This window comes from Geotrypetes seraphini, chromosome 6, assembly GCF_902459505.1.
Source record: "Geotrypetes seraphini chromosome 6, aGeoSer1.1, whole genome shotgun sequence".
In the NCBI taxonomy this organism is placed as follows: Eukaryota; Metazoa; Chordata; class Amphibia; order Gymnophiona; family Dermophiidae; genus Geotrypetes; species Geotrypetes seraphini.
In genome coordinates this window covers 130,751,766-130,776,359 of record NC_047089.1, presented here as the reverse complement: position 1 = coordinate 130,776,359, position 24,594 = coordinate 130,751,766, and the positions used below count along the sequence as shown (strand labels likewise).

At 42.8% G+C, this 24,594-nt stretch overlaps 1 protein-coding gene across 3 annotated transcripts in view; it reads left to right on the top strand.

Annotated features, from left to right (window-relative positions):
• FARP1 (FERM, ARH/RhoGEF and pleckstrin domain protein 1) overlaps window positions 1-24,594 on the top strand; it is a 541,848-nt gene that overhangs the window by 441,497 nt on the left and 75,757 nt on the right. For all 3 annotated transcript variants that reach the window (XM_033949732.1, XM_033949731.1, XM_033949733.1), the window contains 3 exons: window positions 82-212; window positions 12,291-12,359; window positions 13,595-13,684. In XM_033949732.1, coding sequence (XP_033805623.1) covers window positions 82-212; window positions 12,291-12,359; window positions 13,595-13,684 — 290 coding nt within the window. The remainder of the gene's footprint in view (window positions 1-81; window positions 213-12,290; window positions 12,360-13,594; window positions 13,685-24,594) is intronic.

Here is a 24,594-nt window from a genome sequence, read left to right as displayed (position 1 = left end):
ATTAGGATGAATTAGGTCAACTGGTACATTTTTGAAAGAAGTGTATTAGAAAGTTGATTATTAATTATTTTTTTCCCCTAGCTGCTCTGGCAGAGATTTCTGAAATAGTAGGTCAACTCCATGGTACTATGATCAAGATGGAAAATTTCCAGAAGTTACAAGAACTCAAAAAGGATTTGATAGGTATTGACAATCTTGTGATCCCAGGAAGGGTAAGTAAAGTCCCAGAATATAAAGCTAGGGAAATGAAAATATTTAAACTGTTGCATGGTCTCTTTTGTACATTATTCTGCATGTGAATTATATATACATAGTTTAGTATCTTCCAGAAGCAATGAGAGAGGCTTTCAAGGGGCCCTTCCCTTAAGGAAGAAATCCTGCTGATAAACACATGGCATATTAAGTCTCTGCATGCAGTTTAAGCAAGAAACAACTTTGACTGGACCAATGTTCCCTCTAAGGATTGATGAGGTGTGTGCAAAAAAAATATGCATGAGCGACAAGTTACATACTCCACAAATTTATGAGCAGGCGCAGAGGACGAGTGCCCGTGAGATTGTGGGAGGGTTAAATACTCAAAACTTAGAAGAATAACAATTTATTTAAAGTTTTTGCTTCGCCAGCTTTCTAGTATCTTTACATACAGTGGCGTACCTAGCATATGTAACACCCGGGGCCCATCATTTTTTGGCACCCCCCATCTGTACGAAAAACATGATTTTTAGTAACAATCCATATGTCACACATGAGTACCTAGGAAAAGGCAGCATCTTACATATTGCAGTGAGCAGTACATCAATACACCCATTGTAAAACTAAACAAGCCAGACCAGCACAGATCAATCCTACACCGTCAATCCTAACAGAAAACCATGTCTTTTGAACACACAGAACACAGAAAACACCTTCGCCTAGTATGGAATATGTCATCACAAACTAACCCCTCCCCCTTTTACAAAACTGTAGTGTGGATTTTAGCCACGGTGGTAACAGCTCTGACGCTCATAGAATTCTGAGCATCAGAGCTGCTACCACCACGGCTGGCGCTAAAAAACACTCCACAGTTTTGTAAAAGGGGGGATAAAATAGAAATACACAGCTTCAACATTCTAGCTCAGGGGTTTCTCTAGCTCTAGCTCTTTTTGGGCTTGCAAGCTACTTTAAAATGACCAAATCAAAATGATCTACCAACAATAAAATTAAAAAACACAAAGCACACTATACGCTGAGAAAATGTTAATTATCATTCCTATTCTGGGGTTTTTTCAAAGAGGTCAAGGCAGATGACTCTATGCATTGTCACCTCAGTAACAACCATATAAAAATAAACAAATATACCCCCCTTCCTTTTTATTAAACCACAATAGCAGTTTTTAGTGCAGGGAATTGCGCTAAATGGCCAGCGCTGCTCTCGACGCTCATAGGCTCCCTGTGCTAAAAAACACTATTGCGGTTTAGTAAAAGGGGGCCATAGTGCAAAATATAGACAGCATATATAAATTCAGACACATTTTGATCACTAAATTTAAAATAAAATCATTTTTCCTACCTTGTCTGGTGATTTCATAAGTCTCTGGTTGCACTTTCATCTTCTGACTGTGCATCCAATCTTTCTTCCCTTCTTTCAGCCTGTATGTTTCCTCTCCTCCAGACATCATTAACTCCCCTAACTTTTTCTTCCTTTCTCCTTGCCCTTTCTTTCTTTTTTCTCTCTTGATGCCCCCTTTCTTTTTTTCTGTTTCCCTTCTGTCTCCCTGCCTTCCCCCTTTCTTTCTTTCTTTCTCCCTACCCTCCACAAAGCCACTGCTACCACCATCGGGGGAAACAGGCTCCAAAGCCACCGCCGCGGCTGCCCCAAGCTCTCTGCTTCCCATCGTCGGGCCAACCAGCATTCCCCCGACGTCAATTCTGCCGTTGGAGAGGAAGTTCCGCCCAGCCAGGCAGCGATTGACTGGCCCGAACTTCTTCTCCGACGGCAGCCTTAGGGGGAGTGGACAGCCGGCCAGATCCGGACCTGGCCGGCTGTGCACCCACCCTAAGGCTGCACCCGGGGCGGACCGCCCCCCCCCCCCTTGGTACGCCACTGAAGACGTGGCAGCGGCTCCTCTCACGAATCCCCACCTGCATCGGAAGTCCGATGCAGTTGGGGATCGTGAGAGGAGCAGATGCTGCATCTTTCCACTTAAAATACACTAAGGCGAGCAGGGCAGACCGCCGCCGCCGCTTCCTCTCACCTCCGCCCACGACAGGAGCTGAGCGACACGAGAAAATGTATGAGCGACGCCACTGAAAATAGTGAGCGATCGCTCATGTGCTCAGCTTAGAGGGAACATTGGACTGGACTCTGCCTTAGCTTTTATATGAAACCACACCATGTGGAGATCTCTGCTGACCAAGTGAGCCCCCACCTGGATATTACAAGTTGTTTTTGTTGTGGAGTACTACTGTATATACCAGTGTCTCTCAAACTTCATTAGCTCCGGCACACTAAAAGGAGCAAATGTTTTTCATGGCACATTATAATTGAAATTATAAATTGCTAAACAACAAAAAATTAAATTTGAGTGTTATTTATTTAAAGTTCTTTAAGCTATGTATGGATAATTGTACCAATGGAGAAACTAAAGTAAATAGAATAGAATTGCTTGTCAATGTGATGGATGTGCTTGTTTTTGAGTGCAAATTAACTCAAAATGCGGCTCAATAGTCGACAAGCAAACATGCATTTCATCATTCACCATTTGCAGTCATTCTCTTTTTTCAGTTTAATTTTTGTCAGAGCTGAAAATTCAAGTTCGCAACGGTAAGAAAGCCTCAATTGCTTTGTTGCTCAAGTTAGGATAACTACTGTATAAAAATTAAAACTAAAATTGCTTTCTGTTAGTTTTCAAGGACCAATCACGTAAAAAAATGATGCTTATCTGGGCGGTTGTATCCTTACACACTCAGACACTCGTAACATTAACAGACTTGCGTACGCAATGTGCATGTGTATTCTAGTATATACTTAAGAAGAGAATTTTAAAAAATAAAGTAAAATTTTGGAATCTCTCATGGCACACCCAGAATCTCTTCGGAGCAAACCACTGTGCCGTGGCACACAGTTTGAGAAACTGGTATATACAGTACTGCTACTATTTGTTTGGGCAAAGCCCCAGAAAAGGCCTCCATGTTCTTTCTACTTCTCTCCAGATTTGCAGATGGGATCCTCCAATCCTTATCTTATACATCAGAGTTTTGCAATATTATCAGGTTCCCTTCATTCTTATTCTATTTAATGTCTTCCTCAAAGGTATTGCAGAAAGGTTTGAAGGAAGAGTTTGCCTTTGTGCAGATGACAAAAAGTGTAACAAAGTGGGGGTAGAAGGACACAAATAACATGAGGCCCCAGTGAATATTTACGCTTAAAATCTATCACTCCCCTTGTTCATCTTAGTTTGAAGGGAAGGAGCCTCTCATTATCTCTGTGGTAAAATATTAACATCTAGCTGAGATTTGAGAATGAGTGTTCTTCATTGCTGGACCAGTTTTGTGGAACTCATTATCTGTTGATTTGCATGCTCTAACTCAGCCTCTTTTATTTTGAAAGGAACTATAATAAGATTAATTGTTTCAGCAAGTCTCTGCAGCTATATTGTAATGTGATTGCTATGACAATTTGATGTTCCTCACATCAGTCTGGTGGCTAATTTGCATTACTCTGTGTAACAATACTCTATGTAATAATGTATGTATGCTTGTTTTGTATTGGGGAGGGCTTCAATGGCTGGGAGGGTGTAGATGGGCTGGGGGGTTTGACGGAGACTTCAGTAGTTGGAACCTAAGCACAGTACGGGGCAGAGCTTTAGATTCTTGCCCAGAAATAGCTAAGAAGAAGAAGAAAAAAAATATTAAAGAGGATCCAAGATGGCTGCTGACTAGTTTGGCTGAGTGCCACATATTGGAGGTCTTCTCTACAAAGAGTTTTCTTTTTCTCTTTACCTTGGTTTTGGAAATGCCAAAGCGGAAAGGAAGGAGCTCTGCAGCGACCTCACGGAACACCGGAGCGACTGCTTAGGGTAATATCGAGGAGCTCCTGTGGCATATGCAGGGAATCTCACAGCTATCAGTGACTTCCCCGCTGGAGACGCTCCGAATGAGCGGGACAGAAGCGATCACCTTGGACCTTGAAACTACCCTTAGTCCCGATACAAGGGCGCCACCCCCTATTCCTTGGATCACCAGTTCCCCGCGGGTTGAAGAGCTTCCAGAAGTAGGAGCTCTTCTGACTCTGGAGGTCAGAAGGAATGCTGAGAGGAGCTTGGAGTTGGACTCCCTGCAATCACAGGAGAGTCCACGTATGGAGACCGAGGAAGCAACAACGCTTGGGGCTGGTAGTATACAGGAAGGTGAACGATGAGGAACAAAGCCAGCTGGTAAGAAAACAGACTTTGAATTTCATATATCTCAACTACAGAAACCCCAGGAGGTTACTTTAGACGCAATTTGGGACCTTGTTGCAAATCTTCCTAATTTAACCCTCATTTTCAGCGGATAGAAGAAAAAAATAAAGGTACAGACAACTGAAATTGAAAACGTAAAGATTGAACTGTCTGGGTCTAAAACTGTTATGGACAAAATTAATCAGGATGTAAAAATGACTAAACAAGTCCAGGAAACTCTTATTAAAGATAACACAAACCTTAGGAGAAAAGTGGAATGTCTAGAGAACTCTTCACGGAATAATAACTTGAGACTAGTAAACTTCCCTAGGGTAACTACGGTATCCCCTAGGAAAATGTTGAAGAAATATAGATTAGAAGTTTTTAGAGGTTACAGAGGAGGTTATACCTCCATTTTCACAAGTTTATTATTTGCATAATAGACTTCAAAATCATCAACAAGAAAATAAACAGGAGATATGGCATGTTTCCACAATGTTGGAGTTGACTGAAAAAGAATTGGCGACACCAGCAACCTTGCTCTTGACAGTTGCTTTGGCACCGGATAAAAACTTTCTATTAAGACTGTTCTTTAAAAATAGATAAAAGGAATTCTTATGTTTGAAAATACAAATGTATCCGAATTTAGCCAGGGATACCCAAAGGCATCGTAGAGGATTTTTGCTGTTAAAACCTGAAGTACTAGCCCTTGGGGCGACTTTCTATTTGCGTCACCTATGTAAATGTGTAGTGCATTATTCTTCACAAAAGTTTGTCTTTTTTGAGCCTTTCCAACTGTCTATGTTTCTCTCATTGTCACGAATGGAAAAAGATAAAGAGAGCCCTAATTATGAAAAAATGAGATTTTCCTGTGTTCAGTATAATCGAGCCTTATGTCCTATTTAAATTTCCTTTAAGCTCGCTTAATTCTTGAGTTGGGAATTAAGCTCATAATTTGTTTTCTTCATCATATTCAATATATATATTTTTTTCTCTATTATGTTTAATTCTTGCTTTCTGTACAAGTTTATACCTGATACGTTTAATGTAAAAATTGATAAATAAATTAAAATATATATATATTAAATTGAATGAGGTTGGGCAGACTGGATGGACCATTCGGGTCTTTATCTGCCGTCATCTACTATGTTTGTTTTATTTTAGGTGTGTAATATTGGACTCTCCTGGGTTGTAGATCTACAAAATAAGAAGCATGCTTGGCATTTAAACCGTAATGTGAACAAATACAGTGATGCATTTTGGTTGCAAAAATTTAAAGGAGCTATATACTGTAGGAGGAGAGAAGCTGATGTGCACTGACCAGTAGAGAGATAGGGAAAGATGGTGGAATTTGGTATTCTGCTTTTCTGTGGTTACAGTCAAAGAGGTTTACATATTATATACCGATACTTAGCCTCTTTTATCAAGCTGCGCTAGAGGTTTTTAGCGCAGGGCAGCATGGTAAATGCTCCGAAGCTCATAAAATTCCTATGAGTATCGGAACACTTACCTCGCTGGCCCATGCTAAAAACCTCTAATGCAGCTTGATAAAAGGGAGGGTTATTTTGTACCTGGGTCAATGGAGGTTTATGTGACTTGCCCAAAGTCACAAGGAGCTGTGGTAGAAATTGAACTCAGGTACCCTGGTTCTCAGGCCACTACACAAACCATTAGGCTGTTACTCCACTTGGGATGATAGTATCTGAAGATCTCAAGCCAGAAAAGTGCTAGATTGTATAAAGGCATAACCAGCAAACAGAAAGAAGTGATAAAGCCCCTGTACAAGTCATTGATGATACCCAACTTGAAGTACCATGTTCACTTTTGTGAAATATAAAAAAAAAAGTTAAAGCAGATTAGAGGAAAGTGATCAAAATGGTATGGGATTTGCACCAGAAGATGTAGAAGAAAATATGTGACAGGGTTTAAAAAAGGTTTGGATAATTTCCTAAAAGAGAAGTTCATAGGCCATTATTGAGATGGCTTGGGGAAATCCACTGCTTATTTCTAGGATAAACAGTATAAAATCTGTTTTACTATTTGGGATCTAGCTAGGTACTTGGGACCTGGGTTGGCCACTGTTGGAAACAGGATACTGGGCTTGATGAACCTTAAGTCTGTCCCGGTATGGCAATTCTTATGAGTCAACTGAAGCCACCTTACTAGGAAGATTAGATGCACCATGTTGTCTTCATCTACCAACTATGTTACTATGAGTCAATCCCTGTACTTTTGTCTGTTGAGCAAAAATGTGGTTATGAAAATCCCATTTATTTGGGGGTCTCATCAATTCATTTTTTGTGAGGGGGTGGAATAGAGTCTCCTAAAAAATGAGTGGAACAAAAACGTGTCATGTGGAAAGGGGAGTTTTCTTATGATTCAGCACTGTGAACAAAATCCCATCTGCAAATGTTCTGTAGTCTTTGTCTGGTACTTGTGCCAAGAAACAAATATTTATTGATGCAGAGGATGGCATGCGGTAGAGTGATTTTCCATTTCCTGGTTGAGGTTGTTTAACTTGGGATAAGCATGCAAAGAATTTTTGGTTTTGAATCTGATTAAAGAAGCGCTTTTATATTCATTATTGTATAAGGGAAAGAGGATGGGATTTGATATAACGCTTTTCTGTGCTTGCAATCAAAGCAATTTATATATTATAAAAGGTTTTTTTATTTTATACATGGGGCAATAGAGGGTGAAGTGATTTGCCTAGATTCGCAAGGAGCTGCAGTGGAAATCAAACCCTGTTTCCCTTGTTCTCAGGCTGCTGCACTATTAGGCTACATCTCCATTCCTAAAGTTATATACGTTTATAAGACACTGTAAGGGCAAATCTATAAGAGGGCCCCTAAGTTTAGGCAGCAGGAATGCTCTACTGTATGTAAAGTCTATTCTACTAAGAAAAGTAGGCATATATTTTCCTTACTGAATACTAGTACATTACATTACATTACATTACATTAGGGATTTCTATTCCGCCATTACCTTGCGGTTCAAGGCGGATTACAAAAGGTTAATTAAAAAAGACAGAATTACAATGATTAGCCAGAGAGGTAAGTTGTAGATCTTAAGAGCATTTAGAGGTCTTGTTGTTATTGCTGTTTCAGGAATTTCTTGAAAAGTGTGGTTTTTATTTCTTTTCTGAACGTCCTATAGTCTGGGGTGGTCATCAGAAGGTTGGAGATCTGGTTGTCCAGCCTTGCGGCTTGAGTGGCTAGGAGGCCGTCGTGTAGTTTTGTTCTTTTTACTTCTTTGATTGGGGGGGGTATGAATGGGGAGTGCGTTTTTCTGTGTCTGGTACTGGGTGCTTGGATGAGGCGATTGTTCAGGTATGATGGGCTGTCTCCGTGTAGGGTTTTAAATAGTATGCAGTAGAATTTAAATTGGATTCTTTCCTGGATTGGGAGCCAATGTGAGTTGATGAAGGCTTCAGTGATGTGGTCGTGTTTTCTCAATGAGTAGATGAGTCTCAAAGCTGTATTTTGGATTGTTTGGAGTTGTTTAATCATGGTTACAGGGCAAGGAAGGAAGAGGATGTTGCAGTAGTCCAATATACCTAGTATTAGGGATTGTACTATAAGTTGGAATTGTGTTCTTTCAAAGAATTTCCGGACTTGTCTCAGGTTTCTCATGATTGCGAATGATTTTTGAATTGTTTTATTTATTTGCGGTTGCATTGTGCAGCATCTGTCTATGGTCATGCCTAGTAGTTTTATGGTGGTTTGGATGGGATATTTGGTTGCGTTTATGTCTAGGATGGTTGTGGTTTGGATCTTGTCATTTTCTAGGAGGATGAATTTGGTTTTGTCTTGGTTGAGTTTAAGTTTGTGATTTTCCATCCAGGTTGTGACTGCTTCAAGTGTTTGGTGAAGTTTGTCTGTCATGGTAGGTTTAGAATGATCGTATGGGACGAGGATGGTGATGTCATCCGCATAACTATAGGAGGTTATGCCTAGATTATCCAGATGCGTTCCTAGAGAAGCAGTGTAGAGATTGAAGAGGGTAGGGGATAGTGGAGATCCTTGTGGTACGCCGCAGGGGTTTGACCAGGATTCTGACTTTTCTTTGTTTGATTTTACACTGTAGGTTCTGAGTTTTAGGAATCCTTCAAACCAGGAGTATACTTTGTCTGAGATGCCTATTGCATCTAAGATCTGTAGAAGGATGTTGTGGTCTACTAGGTCGAATGCCGCCGATAGGTCCAGTTGTATGAGTAGCATTTTTTTCCCTGTACTAAGTTGTTGTCTGACGGTATCCACATATAATCACTTATACCAGCCAAAGAGCTGCTGTAAATGCTTGTGTCTAGTTTGAGAAAGTATACCAATATAGAACCAGCAAGAAGTTATCTTACAGTTTTGCCAGACTTCATTCTGTCTGATTCAGCAATACTTACAGGTCCTCAGCGGGCCACCACATACTCAAACCATTTCATGGTATGTGGCTTTATGCTCCAAATCCTCATCGGACCCAATAAACAATCTTATAAATCTTTCTGAGTCAAACTTTTTATAAATATTATTTAGAGATATGCTAAGAATACTTAGCTCAATATATTCGACGCTAGTCGGGAGGGAACAGATGTCGTCAACATATTTCGCCCGGTTAGTTCCAAGGGCTTTATCAAGACTTCCTCCCCCTGTGTTCGATCCCTCCCCGGTGCTCGTCCCGGTCCTGGAGGTGAGCGGAACCAGGAACCAGGACCGGGACGAGCACCGGGGAGGGATCGAACACAGGGGGAGGAAGTCTTGATAAAGCCCTTGGAACTAACCGGGCGAAATATGTTGACAACATCTGTTCCCTCCCGACTAGCGTCGAATGCACTATTAGGCTACATCTCCAAGGGCTTTATCCACCTGGTGGAGGTGAGCGGAACCAGGAACCAGGACCGGGACGAGCACCGGGGAGGGATCGAACACAGGGGGAGGAAGTCTTGATAAAGCCCTTGGAACTAACCGGGCGAAATATGTTGACGACATCTGTTCCCTCCAGACTAGCGTCGAATATATTGAGCTAAGTATTCTTAGCATATATCTAAATAATATTTATAAAAAGTTTGACTCAGAAAGATTTATAAGATTGTTTATCGGGTCCGATGAGGATTTGGAGCATAAAGCCACATACCATGAAATGGTTTGAGTATGTGGTGGCCCGCTGAGGACCTGTAAGTATTGCTGAATCAGACAGAATGAAGTCTGGCAAAACTGTAAGATAACTTCTTGCTGGTTCTATATTGGTATATGAGTATAGTCTTCATTCGAAATTTATATTAATAGTGCCTATTGTTTCATAGTTTGAGAAAGTATGCACATAAATCATAGTACAGTGGTACCTTGGATTATGAGCATAATTCGTTCCAGGAGCATGCTCGTAATCCAAAATGCTCGTTTATCAAAGCGAGTTTCCCCATAGGAAATAATGGAAACTCGCTTTGATAGGTTCCCACCCTCCACCCCCCCAGAGGCCAGCAGCGCTGCTCCCCCCCCCCCACGAGAACCGGTATTGCTCCCCCCGAAGGCCCCCCGCAAACCAGCACCCTCCCCCCCCACGATCCGGCATCCCCCCGTCGCCATCGGGCCCCCCCGCCACAACCTGAGGTCCCCCAACCCACCTGAACCCTCTTCTTACTTCAGTGTAGCCTCCGCACTGGCACCGGCACCAGCATGTCCTGCTGGTGCCCGAAGATCTGCCTCCTGTGCTGGGCCTTGAGCATGCGCACATAGGCAACCAAGAACTATCCACAAAGAAAAAACAATATGGATTAGAGGTCAACTAAACCCTGAAGAATTCTGGTCCCACTATAACCCTACATCCATCCCAAACCCAGACCCCAAATTCATCCCAGGCTGGAACAATTTCAGCTACCAGGTCCTAAACGACATCGCTGCACTGAAACCCTGCAGAAAAAACCACCGCTCATCAGCCAGCTGGTATGACGCCGACCTTCAAGCTCTGAAACGAGATGTGCACAAACTAGAAAGAATTTGGTGCAAATCAGGCGCAGACTCGGACAGATAATCCTGATGCATAAAAGTTATTGAGTATAAAAGAGGTATCAAAGAAAAACGCTCCAAATATTACTCCCAATCAATCAACACCCCATCCCTGAATAGCCATAAACTCTTCAGACTTGTCAACTCCTTATTTGACATGGATTCACAAAAAAGTTCCCCACAGATCTTCCACCCTCCCCGTCATACCTAGCCGACCACTTCCCCAAAAAACATCTATGGATTTGTTTTTTGAGCCAGTGTAATTGAAAGTTGCATTGGCGATGATCTGACCAAGGGGTGGTAGTCCAGGTTTCGTCTTTGAAGCTTATGTTGGGGATGGTAGGGGTATTGGAAAGGAATGAGATCAGGTCTAAGTGATGTCCTTTAGCATGGGTTTTTGTAGGGGGTGGGTTAGAGAATCCTAGGGATGTAAGGAAGGAGAGAAGATCTGCGACGTTGGAATTCTCTGCATGTTCCAGGTGTAAATTTACGTCGCCGGCGAGAAGGGAGTGGGTGACAGTGATGGAATTTGTGAGGAGAAATTCGTAGAGATCTTCTTTAGCTTGGTTCCATTTGTTAGGGGGAGAGTAGAATATTGTAATGGTCAGATTATCTTTACAGTCTGCTTTGGATATTTTGCAGGAGAGGATTTCCAGGTCCTTGGTCAGTTTGGAGTCTAGAGTTTGGAATTGGAAGTGGTCTCAGAGGATTATAGCTAGGCCGCCTCCTCTCCTGGAGTTCCTTGATAGTGGTATGATTTGTAGTTTATAGGGAGTAGGTCTCCAATGATAGGGTCCTGGTCGGAGATTAGCCAAGTATCGGTTAAGAGCAGGATGTCGAGGTGGGTTTCTTGTAGCCAGTCTTTGATCAGTTGGGCTTTGTTTCTAACCGAGCGAATATTCAGATAGGCACCAGAGATAGTGTGGTGTTCCAGAGGAATAATGGGCTCTGTGATTGGCAGGTAACGGTGAGGGGGGCTTGGTGGAAATGGCTGCGCGCCGTTGGCGCTGTAGCAAATCAAGTCGGGTCCCCCGCTGGTTCGGGAGAGGGGCGGAGCAGGGCTCCCACGCTTCCTTCTCCTCATGCGGCCTCTGTGTCTCCTGCAGCCACAGGTAACGGTGAGGGGGGCTTGGTGGAAATGGCCGTGCGCCGTTGGCGCTGTAGCAAATCAAGTTGGTTCCCCCGCTGGTTCGGGAGAGGGGCGGAGCAGGGCTCCCACACTTCCTTCTCCTCGTGCGGCCTCTGTGTCTCCTGCAGCCGCAGGTAACGGTGAGGGGGGCTTGGTGGAACCACTGTATTCTATAATGCAGGCAGATAAGTGTATGCTCCACCCAAACACTGCCCACTCCACCCAAACACTGCAAAGTATGTGTCATCAATCATTGACGCACACTTACAAAATGACACATAGCCAGATTACTGACATTTATGCAAGTACTTGCCACTTGCAGTTAGAAACATGAAACATGATGACAGATAAAGGCAGAATGGCCATTCAGTTTGCCTATCCACAAGATCCGTTATCTCATCCTCTCCCTAAGAGATCCCACATACCTGTCCCATGCCATCTTGAATTCAGATACAGTTAGGGGATTTCTTTGTGGGCCAAAATAGTTCAGTGGCTTTAGTTTATGTTGGTTTACGTGGGTTTTGGAGAGAAAGCACAAAAAATTGTTTTAAAAAGTGTGTGTATGCATATATTGTAAAATTCTGTATCAGCAAATCAGGTTACATTAATAGGTTGTATTTGAAGGGGAGGTACTCTAAAACTAGTGAATAATACAGCTATGGTATTTCTGTATTGCCAAATGCTTGAACTTTGTGCTGTATTCGGTAACATTATCTACATTTTTTGTATTTTGACTATCTTTTTAAGGAGTTCATTAGGCTGGGTAGCCTGAGCAAGTTATCTGGAAAAGGTTTGCAACAGCGAATGTTTTTCCTGGTAAGTTAAATTCACATTAGGGACGTTCATTTACTGATGGCTAGTACTTTCTAACTTCGTTATTGCATGCAATCTGTCACAGAGTTCATTTGGTCTCCTTTTAGGATATAGACCTAGATCAGACATAGGCAACTCCAGTCCTCAAGGGCTGGAATCCAATTAGGTTTTCAGGATTTTCCTAATGAATATGCATTGAAAGCAGTGCATGCAAATAGATTTCATGCATATTCATTGAGGAAATCCTGAAAACCCGATTGGATTCTGGCCCTCGAGGACCGGAGTTGCCCATGTCTGGCCTAGATTCACTAAACTCACCGATCGTTTCCCGACCAGTTTGCGATCATTCCCCGACCCAATTCACTAACCTTCTGCCTGATCAATCTCCCATCTGATCCAATCTGCCTATGCAAATGAGGGGAAATGGCATGCATAAGTAGGAAGCCATTGATTCACTAAGCAGAAGAAGAAACACCAATTGGGTTTGCCGATCTGAAATGAAACGACTGCTGAGGACCAGTCGCTTACTGTCCTTGCTGATTCTCTTGCTCTCTGCCACCCTGAAATCCCAGTATCGAGATTACAAAACAACCATCAAAATAAAAAATAAAACTTTACATATGTCTACGAACTCCCTTTTTATATATTCTGCAAAAAGCGCAGTGCGAGCCGATGGTTTTAACCCGCGGGTTTAAAGCGTGTTCTGTTCCATAATCTGGCTACACAAATTGAAATGATTCCTTTTAAAATGTCCACTCATAGGGCCAGCACGTAAACTGCAGCCCCCTTTATTTTGACTTTGCTTGTGCGAAGAGCAGGCACATTCACAAATCGCAACTACAACCAACAAGGATAATATGCGCATGTGTCTCAATCGCTGTAGGGCGTGCGTCCAATCAGATCATTTGCATGAAGAATCTGTAGTGAATCGGTCGCTCGGCAAAAATCGGCCACGAATTGCCCAACAACAATCCAGATCGGTAAGTTTCGTGAATCTAACCCATAGTTCCTAGATAGAGTAGAGGCTGGTGGTATATGAAATTACCCGAGGATATGTTAGGTGACAGTAAACAGGAAAATTAAGAAAATTTTACAATTACTTTGAAAATCTATATGAAACAATTCAGTTCTATTCATAGAGTGTTTTCAGTATGGTTAGCTGTGGAAGTGTATGTTATGTTCCTGTAGTCGTTTAGCAAAATTCAGCTTATGCAAAATGTATCTTTTCTTGATTTCAGTTCAACGATGTCTTGCTGTACACAAGCAGAGGGCTGACAGCATCAAACCAGTTTAAGGTTCACGGGCAGCTGCCTCTCTATGGCATGACAGTGAGTATATTCGCCTGAGTATTGGGTCTTTCATTTATCTAGTATGAATCGGGTGGTCTTAGTGTCAAAAATGAGCTAAGCCCAAAAAGCTCAGGTTTGAGGAACTTTCCTGGATTTGTGCAGAAGTAGTACACTGCTGAACTTGGGTTTATGTTTGTGATATTTGACTTTATTGATGTTTTTGTTGATGCTGTTGTGCCCAAGTCTACCAAACTGTGTGATGCCTGATGTAGGTGATTCCGCCCAAACAGGCCTGTGCTAAGTTCCAGATTTTATTTTATTTTATTTTTTGGACATAGAACACACAACATAAACATTTTTGCCGTTTAATTCCTCTTTGGACACACAATTAAATTAAACTTTTAGCTTAAGCCTTTTAGATTTCACTCATTTTTGAGGACCAGGCCTCCTTTTCATGTTTCTGGTTTCCCTTCTCTCATGTTCTATTTTGCTTGTAGGAGATTCATTCTTCCTCCTTTGTGGTTTCTGATGCATCTTTTGTCTCCAAGCAGTTTATAGTTGTATTTTTAAATTAGGTTAGCTAGGATTCCAGACTTTGTTCTGATCTATTATAATGTAAATTTCCAGTGCAAAGGGATGGTATGTTGAACCAAGGGTTTTGCATCCACTCCCGTGAGTGTTGCAGGATACACTGTTTTCAGTACCTCTTACTTCTCCCTGCTCTCTGCTCCCTCCCAGTCAGTTATTTCTTCAAGCAAGCCTGCAGGAGCAACATTGATCTGCTCAGTTTTCTTTTCTGGTTTTCAAGTACTTTTTTTTTTGGGGGGGGGGGGGGGGGATTGCACAGATTTTGTGCTTCTATTCAGCTCCAGTGACTTACTACTGTGGACCAGGGCAAGGATCCCTCTGTTCTCAGGCTGTTCAAGTGTGCTGCACTGATGGATCTTCTTTTTGAGTCTCTGAAAGAGCTCAAGATTGATCTTCTTCAGTCTACTACTCAATGTTCTCTGCTAAGCGTGATCTACTCTCAGTCCACTGTCTTCCTATGGCATCCGGATATGAAAGTTCTGATTTTTGAGCACTGGGAGAACCCTGAGGGCTCCCTTAAGGGACATAGCTTTAGCCACAAGTTATATCCTATGGTTCAAGAGTTCTGGTACATCCCTTCCAGATTCTATATGCAATCCATTCCCACGATCCAGGACCTGCAGAAATCCAACACTTTTCTCATCATGTGCTTCTCTTTCTACTGAGAGAGAGACAGAGCCCCCTGTAGTTTCAATTTCTGCAAGCGATCTGTGCAGAAGTCTTTCTGATCTTTGTGAAATTCTGGCCATCTTTGGTGTGCTGATCTTTCATACAAGATAAGTAGTTTTGTTTCTATCTTGTCATCGTTACTATATTGCACCGCACAGATTTTTTTCATTGACAGAAGAGGTTTTTTATTTATTTATTTATTTATTTTAAAACTATCTACTCCGCCTATCAACTAGGCAGATTACAAGTTCACATTCATAATGTAAAAAGACATACTTAAAAATGTACAAATTCGAACATCTATGCACAATTGAAAATCATATAAAATATCGGTGCCCAAAATCAATTTTGGTCCTTATGAAAGAACTACCGATATCTTCTTACTTATAGAAAGCTCTAAGCAAATAGATAGGTTTTTAACAATTTTTTAAGGATCTAAATTCAGACCACAACCTCAATGAGCCTTTCATTGCATTCCATAGCCTCGGCCCAGCCACTGAGATCGTTGCTATCCAGGTCTTTTTATAGTGCATATGAGTTTGTTCAAGGGACAGTCTCATTGCCATTTGTGAGCGTAGTTCGTATTTTGGCATATAACTTCTCAGTGCCTCAACCAAATACTTTGTTACTTCTCCAAAGAGTACATGATGTATTATGGTCAAAATTTTATACTCCATGGGCAACCAATGTAATTGATTCAGCACTGGAGACATATGCTCATAGCAAGATACCTCTGTAATCATACTTGCTGCAGTATTTTGTACAACTTGTAGAGCATGCATCCTTGATTTTGTTATACCCAAAAATAACACATTACAGAAATCCAGATTAGTAATGACAAGACTTTGGATTACTACCTGAAAGTCTAGCATTGATAACTTTGACTTCATCCTAGAGAGTGTTCTCAACTGCAGGAATGCACTCTTTAACAACATTCAGAATATGATTTTCCATTGATATCTCCTTCAATTGCAATAACCGCTCATCATTTCCTACAAACATAATTTCTGTTTTTTGCAAATTTAGCATCAACATGTTGTCCATCCATTTCCCGATCATATTCATACAATTTATCAACTTAGGTTGCACATAATCAATTCCTTTTTCAACCGAAATAAAATCCCATATATCATCTGCATAAATTCTGTAATGAACATCCAATTCCCTCAGGACATGTCCCAAAGAAGCAATGAAACATTAAACAGTAAGGCTGGACAGACCACGTGATGCTGTGAGCCGGTGAGCATCTAGCTTTGCCAGCTCCGGAACCCTGTCCCTCATATTGGTTATTAGCGGGATCTACAGCACCGTTTTCTTGGCTATTTTATTCTATTTTGGTGACCTACTATATGGACAGATACTTGGCCAAAACTCAACCTGCCATGTCGTCTAAATCGGCGAAAAAAGATAAAGAGAAGGATAAGCCAGGGGAAGACAAGATGGCGGAGTCCTCATGTGGCGTGCTAATGCAGTTCATCATGGAGACGCTGACGGAGCTAAAGCACCTCATCTCCCAGGCTTTAGGCCCGAGTATGGAGCAATTGTCGGTGCAACTTACCAAGTTGGAAGCTTTATTGGAGGATCATTCTACGAGGGTTACAGCATTGGAGGAGCGTGTCTCCTTGGTGGAAGACGAGGCACATGCGATGGATACTGCAGTTACCTCTTTGAAAGCGCAGCTCCGCCAATAGCAAAAGAAATTGGAGGACCTTGAAAATAGGTCTCGCAGGGGTAATCTGCGTTTCCTAGGATTCCTGGAAACAATAGCTGAAGCTGTTCTCCTCTCCGTCCTGGAGTCATGGCTAGCGAGTGAATTGCCCATGCCTGCAGCTTTGGGCCCAGCACACTTTGAGCGAGTACACAGGGTGGGCCTCGCCTGGGGAAGGACCAGCGGCCCAGGGTTGTCATCAATAAATTACACAATTATAGACACAAGGTGGAAATTCTTTGTGAGTTTAGTTTAAAAAGAGACTCTTTACAATATGATTCAGTGCCGATTCGGATTGGGCAGGATTATTCTGCCGCATTAACTGACATATGGAAGGCATTTTACCCCTTGTGTGCGAAGCTGGTGGATCAAAAACGCCGCTTCATGTTTCTCTACCCAGCTATCCTGAAAATTCAATCGGATGGCAAATGGTTTTTGACTCTGATACCTTGGCAGGAGAGTTCATTAATAGATTGGGAGCTTCCCCCTCTGCAACTCCTTGAATGTATTTCCACAGCAGCTGGGGTAGCAATGAGGGGACATGCTGTTTAGTGCATTAAGGGCACTGGTTCTTGCACCGCGTTAAAGTTTTTGTTTTACGGAGGGACGGGTTCCGATGGCACCAGATACGTGCTCTGCTTTCCTGCTTCCATACGAAGAGGTACAACTATACGATGGGAGGGATGTTATTAAATGAGAGTACCCAAGAAAGGGATTTGGGTGTAATGGTGGACATGACAATGAAGCCGATGGCACAGTGCGCAGCGGCCGCTAGGAGAGTGAATAGAATGCTAGATATAATCAAGAAGGGCATTACAACCAGAATGAAAGAAGTTATCCTGCCGCTGTACCAGGCGATGGTGCATCCGCATCTTGAGTACTGCGTCCAATATTGGTCACCGTACCTTAAGAAAGATATGGTGTTACTCGAGAGAGTTCAGAGGAAAGCAACACGTCTGATTAAAGGGATGGAAAACCTTCCATACACTGAGAGATTGGAGAAACTGGGTCTCTTTTCCCTGGAGAAGAGGAGACTTAGAGGGGATATGATAGAGACTTACAAGATCATGAAGGGCATAGAGAGAGTAGAGAGGGATAGATTCTTCAAACTTTCAAAAAATAAAAGAACAAGAGGGCATTTGGAAAAGCTGAAAGGGGACAGATTCAAAACAAATGCTAGGAAGTTCTTCTTTACCCAAAGTGTGGTGGACACCTGGAATGCGCTTCCAGAGGACGTAATAAGGCAGAATACGGTACTGGGGTTCAAGAAGGGATTGGACAATTTCCTGCTGGAAAAGGGGATAGAAGAGTATAGATAGAGGATTACTGCACAGGTCCTGGACCTGTTGGGCTGCCGCGTGAGCGGGCTGCTGGGCGCGATGGACCTTAGGTCTGACCCAGCGGAGGCATTGCTTATGTTCTTATGTAGCCAGATGACTTTTTGTTTCTGGTGTTCTGTACTTAGGGTTTGGGGAAGGGGTGGGAGGGGGTTGGGGGTGGTGGGGAAGGGGTGTGGGGTAGGGCAGGGAGATTGCTTTGTACTGTGTTTTGGAGTGTATGTGGCTTGTATATATGGTTCTGGCTATGGGATTGTGGGTTCTGCTGGCACTAGTTGTCTCCTGGGCGAAGGCTGGGCGCCCGGGTGTCTACTGGATTTGTATTTTTAGTGGGGTTTCTCTTTGTTTTGCCTGTGAGTGATAGGACATTCTAAACTAAACTAAACTAAACCTTAAGTTTGTATACCGCATCATCTCCACAGAAGTAGAGCTCGACACAGTTTACAGGAATAGATATAGAAGGAACTTCAATGAAAGTAGAAGGACTTAGTAAAGAGAAAGTTTAGAGGGACTTAGTATATTGAATAGGGAGAGGTCAATTATATTTTAGAGTAAAGCCAAGTTTTCAAATGTTTTCGGAAGAGTTGGAGGGAGGCTAGACTCCGAAGCGGGGCAGTAAAGCTGTTCCACAGTTTGGTAATCCTGAAGACGATGGATGTCCCTAATTTTCCTGAATGGGATATGCCTTTTAGAGAGGGGAAGGATAGTTTGAATTTTTGAGTGGATCTGTTGGTGTTGGGATTCAAGTAGTTCCAGGATAGTGGAAAAAGGGGAGGAAGGATGCCGTGTAGAGATTTGAAGGTTAGGCAGGCACATTTTTAGTGGACCCTAAGGATTACTGGGAGCCAGTGAAGCTTAGACATAAGCAGGGAGACGTGGTCAAATTTGCTTTTTGCAAAGATTAGTTTAGCCACGGTGTTCTGAATCCGTTGAAGTCTATGAAGGCTTTTCTTTGTTAGGCTTAAGTAGATGGAATTACAGTAATCCAGTCTGGAAAGAATGATGGATTGTACGAGGACAGCAAAGTGTTGTTGATGGAAGCAGAATCTCACTTTCCTTAACATGTGAAGATTGAAAAAGCATTTTTTTACTAGGGAGTTAAGGTGGTCGTTGAAGGACAGTGTAGAATCAATGATGATGCCCAGAACTTTGCTTGAGTGCTCAAGCTGCAATGTGGTGCCAGAGGATAGTGGGATGAGGGTGGGTAGCTGATCTAATTTTGGGCCAAGCCAAAGTAGTTTTGTTTTGGTCTCGTTTAGTTTCATTTGTACGGTGAGGGCCCAGGATTGGAGGTTCAAAATACATGAAGAGATGTTCGCAGAGAGATTGGTGAGATTAGAGTCGGTCTCGAGGAGGACAAGGATGTCATCAGCGTAAGTGTAAAGTGTTTCCAAGGGGGATAGTTGGAGGAGTTTCAGGGAGGACATATAAATATTGAAAAGAATCGGGGATAGAGGTGAACCCTGAGGAACTCCACAGATCAGTTTCCAAGGGAAGGACAAGGAGCCATTCATGTTAACGGAGTAGGAACGGGAACGTAAGAATTTTGAGAACCAATCTAAGACTGTTGAGTTTATGCCAATTTCAGAGAGTTGGAGAATTAGTATATCATGATGGACAATGTCGAAAGCTGCAGAAAGGTCGAATTGAAGAAGAACAGCGAACTTATTGTAAGAGTGAAGTTGTTGGACCTTTGAGATTAATGAGGCCAGTAGGGATTCAGTGCTGAAATTGGGTCTGAAGCCATGTTGGTAGAGTAGGAGAATGGAGAATCTCTCAAGATAGGATGAGAGTTGGGTAGATATGATGGACTTCAGCATCTTGGTCAGGAGAGGGATGTTTGCTATTGGGTGATAGCTGGATGGTGTGGAGGGGTCTAGATCAGCTTCCATTTCAGCAGAAAATAGACCTGAAAGTAGGGCAGAATTTATAAGTTTGGTGAGAGATGAGATGGCTTGTGTGGGAATTTTCTCGTATAGGTAGGAGGGGAAAGGGTCCAAGGTGCAGTTGCAGGATTTCAACTTGAGGCAGAGTTTAGCGACCTGGGAATCAGATACGAGGTCGAAGGTGGCCCAGGATCTGTCTATTGGGATATGGTTGGCGACGGTTAATGTAGGGTTGGAGTCGGTGGGCACCAGAGAGTTGCAGGAGGGTGTTGGTGGGAACGAGTGTCGTAAGGTAGTGACTTTCTTGTTGAAAAAGTTTGCTAAATCGTCGGCAGATGGAGAGGAGGGGAGTATGATGGAGTCATTTTTGGAGGATATGGAGCGCCAGATGTTAAACAATGTATTACTTTGGTTGTTGGATCTGGAGATTTTGTTACCGTAGTAGTTCTTCCTTGCTTTTTTTAGTTCAGAATTGTAGGACTTGATATTAACCCTCCAGGACTATCTGTCTGTGGGGGTTTAGACTTTTTCCATTTGCGTTCCAGTATTTGACATTTCTGCTTCAGTTCTCTGAGATATGGAAGGTCTGTGGTATGGAACATCTGTGGTATAACTTCCTCAGTGAAGCGCACTAAGATTCTTAATAGATTGAAACACCATAAGGCAGATTTAGCTTGTTTACAGGCGACACGCCTGGCTAACGCGGAACATGCCAAATTGCTTCGGGGTTGGGTTAGCCAAGACTTATGCTTCCTCCCCTACCAAGCATGCTGGTGTAGTGCTTCTGGTGCGTAAGGGCTTTCCGGGGAGAGTGTACCAACTCACAACTGATGCCTTGGGTAGGTTTCTTTATTGCCGGTTGACAGTGTCTGGATAAGTGTTTAATTTACTTATGGTGTATGCCCCGAATCATTATGACCACAATTATTTTTCCTCATTGGTGCAAATTGGCAGGAGTGATCCAAAACATCCTTTGCTATTATTGGGAGATTTTAACCAGGTCTTAGACCCTTTGCAAGATAGAACAGGGCCGGGGTCCTCGAATCAGGCTACCTCTTCCAAGGGTATTCCGTATGTGTGTGAGGTTTTGGATTTGCAAGACCCCTGGCAGTTATTGCATCCCAGTGAGAAAGATTACACTCACCAATCTCGAGCTCATCACTCAATTTCAAGATTAGATTATATCCTGGTGTCTACAACTTTCTTTTCTCTGATTGAGTCATCGGAAATAGGTCCTCTCTCGGTCTCCGACCACTGCCCGGTGTGGGTTGATGCTCTCCTGGAGGATTATCATGCTCCTGGTGGGGGATGGCGTTTTCCTTTGCATTTGGTTGATAATCCTGATTTTGTTCAATAACTTAAAAAAAAAAATGGGAGGATTATCTTTCTTTTAATGCACCCCATCAGGAGAAGCCGTTATTGTTTTGGGAAGCGGCAAAATCAGCCTCCAGGGGGACATCATCTCCTACGTGGTGGCTCAAAGGAGACGCTTCTCTCGGGGTATAATTCGGTTGGAGCGGGAATGCCTGGCTCTTAAGAAACGCCATATAGCACATCCCACGGCTCAGTCTCGGGAGCTCTTGGCTTCCAAACAGGCCGCTCTCAATATGTTAGTACATGAACGCACTAAGAAACACCTGTACTACACTAAGTTTCATTATTACAAACATGGGAATAAGTCTTGATGATTATTGGCTGCTTTAACTAAACCTAGGAGGCCTAATCACTATATTCCTTGTTTGACATTATCTGATGGCACTAAGGAGATCGCGGATTGCTTTCTTCATCATTATAAACAGTTTTATGCTGCCGTGGACGGTGTTCAGGGTCCGGATGCTGGCGATTGTTTGGAGGATGCCGCGGTTGTCTTCTATGCGCTCTTCTTTGAATGGGCCAATCCAGGGGAAAGAGTTGCAATTGGCGGTTAAACAGCTTAAGAATCGCTCTGCACCGGGACCCGATGGATTCGCTCCTGAATTTTATAAAGTCCTGTTTCCCGGACTTTGTGGCCTGCTGGCGGCTTATTATTCAACAGCGTTAGAGGTGGGCACCTTCCCGGATGGTGCTAACCAGGCCTATATTACGCTTCTTCCGAAACCAGGTAAGCCTGAGGCAGACATCGATTCTTATCGTCCCATCTCATTAATTAATGTTGACATAAAAATTTAGGATAAGGTATTGGCTAATTGATTGGCTTCTCTGTTACTGCAATTAATTTGTCCCTGAGCAGGTAGGCTTTGTAAAACAGCGGCATTCGGTTTTGAATGTTCGTCGGTTGCTGACGGCGGTTCATAGAGCACAAGTCACTCATACCGCTAGTATACTTGTTAGTCTTGATGCCGCTAAGGCCTTTGACCAGGTTAACTGGAACTATTTGTTTACTGTTCTTACCCATATGGGTATTACGGGCTGGTTCCAAGATATGGTTCATTTGCTGTACAAGGATCCTACGGCTTGTGTTTTGGTTAATGGTACATGAACGTTGCCTTTTTCCATAGAGCGAGGGACGAGACAGGGTAGCCCTCTTTCTCCCTTGTTGTTTTTGCTTTACCTGGATCCCTTTTTGCATACTCTTCAGAGGAACGATGATTTGAGCGGTTTCCCGGAAGGGGACACGCAACTGCATGTTTTAGCATTCACGGATGATATGTTGCTGACTCTGACGGATCCACAGCCATCCTTGCTCAGGGCTTTGGCTCTTTTGGATGAGTTTAGTATGTACTCTGGCTTGGTCCTTAATTTCCCAAAATCTATGGTGCTGCCTCTATTCCCAGAAATACCTAGTCAATGGAGAGGGGCTTTTCCCTTAAAATGGGCACCAGATCATTTGACTTATTTGGGAATTCAAATCCCTAGGGATCTTACGAAATTATATCAACTGAATGTCCTGCCACTCCTGTCACTCACTAAACAGCGGTTGCGTCTTTGGAGGGAGTTTCCACTTTCTTTGATGGACAAAATAGCATTGTATAATATGGTCTTGGTGCCTCAATGGCTTTATGTTTTTCAGATGCTTCCTATACTGTTACTTGCTAAACATGATACAGAAATTGGAAAATGTTTAACTGCCTATTTGTGGAATGGGAAAAGGGCACAGTTATCTCTGTCAGTGTTGATGAAACCGAGGAATCATGTAGGGTTGGGGCTGCATAGCCTTAGGTTATTTTCACATGCATGTCAAATGAGGCACTTGAATGATTGGTTCCACAGAACCCATCATTTTTCTGCTACTAACTCTTAACTTACTCTTTGTGCCCCATATCATTTTAGTTATCTTTTTACATACCCAACGCCTTCCAGGTTGCCCCACCCCAGTGGGTGATCTCCAGACCTCTTCACCAGGTTTGGCGGAGATTATGTAAACAACTGCAGATATTGCCCTATGCAACGGCCTATTTGCCTTTTTGGGACAACAAGGATTTCCCCCCAGGGACTTCACAATTTCCTTTGTCAGTGTGGAGAACTACAAACTTGCAATATCTATTCCAAGTGGTCAACTTTCAGGGCTCTCTGCTATCCTTTGCAGTATTGCAAACTGACTATCATTGGCATCCTTCTAATTGGTTGGCGTATTCTCAGATGGCATCTTATGTGCGGTCCGTTCCGTACCAACCTTAGCCAGGAGGCCCTTTCGGAAGCGTTGTGCCTTTCTGCTCAAACTCAGATTCCCTTAAAGTTTCACCAAAGATTTCTCCGAGAGCACTTGGGGCCCATTCCATATGACTCCTATGCAACTAAATGATCTGGAGATTTATCCTGTGTGGTTACTGGAGAAACTATTCAGAGAGGACTTAAACGAACAGCTGGTATTACCCCTTAGGTTACCTTAATTGAAATGAACTGTAAGTTTCTACTTCGACTTTATAGATTACCTGTTTATCTTCACCGTGCTAAACTTCGCCAGACTGACGCTTGCCTTAAATGCACTCAATCACAGGCAACTCTAGGCCATCAGTTCTGGGCTTGTCCCTTGGTCCAGGATTTTTGGAATCAGCTGCGACACCACATTACTCATATGTTGCAACATGGTTACACTAGCAGTCCTGAGTTACTCTTCACTTTGGAGCGTATCCCTCGTGTGTCCCCAAAGGGGTTCCGGGGTTTTTTGGAATGTGCTATCTTATTGGGGAAAAAGACCATATTGCATTGCTGGATTGTACCTGATCCCCCAACCTTATCTCATTGGCATTCTCTTATGATACAACAAGCTTCAATGGAGCGTCTTTCCTTGACTTCCTTGGATACCCCACAGGGACGTTTGTTTTGTCACATTTGTGAGCCTTTTTGGCTCACTTTAACTCCTGCTGCTTGTAGCCATCTCTTGAACCCTTGATCAGCCATGCACTCTGCACGTTGGACTGTTTGGATTGTGGGGGGATGGGAGGAGGGAAGGTGGATAGGTGGACGGGTGGGTGGGGTTAGGTAGCATTTGCAATGTGTGTTTTTGCTGTTTTGATTTGTTTGATTGTGTTTACAATTTTCAATAAAAACACTTTCATATAAACAGTAAGGCTGATAATGCCAATCCTTGTGGCACTCCTCTTCACCACAAACATACGCTCTGTCAAAAATGCCTCGAACCATTGTAATACTTTACCCCCAACCCATCAATTTCTGTATTAAAATCAATGGGCCTATAGTATCAAAGGCAGCTGAAATATCCAAAGATACCACACAAAGTTTTTCCAGAGTTCATGCCTCTCTAAAGTACATCAAATGTTGACAAGAATAAGGTCTCTACACCATGACCTTTTCTAAACC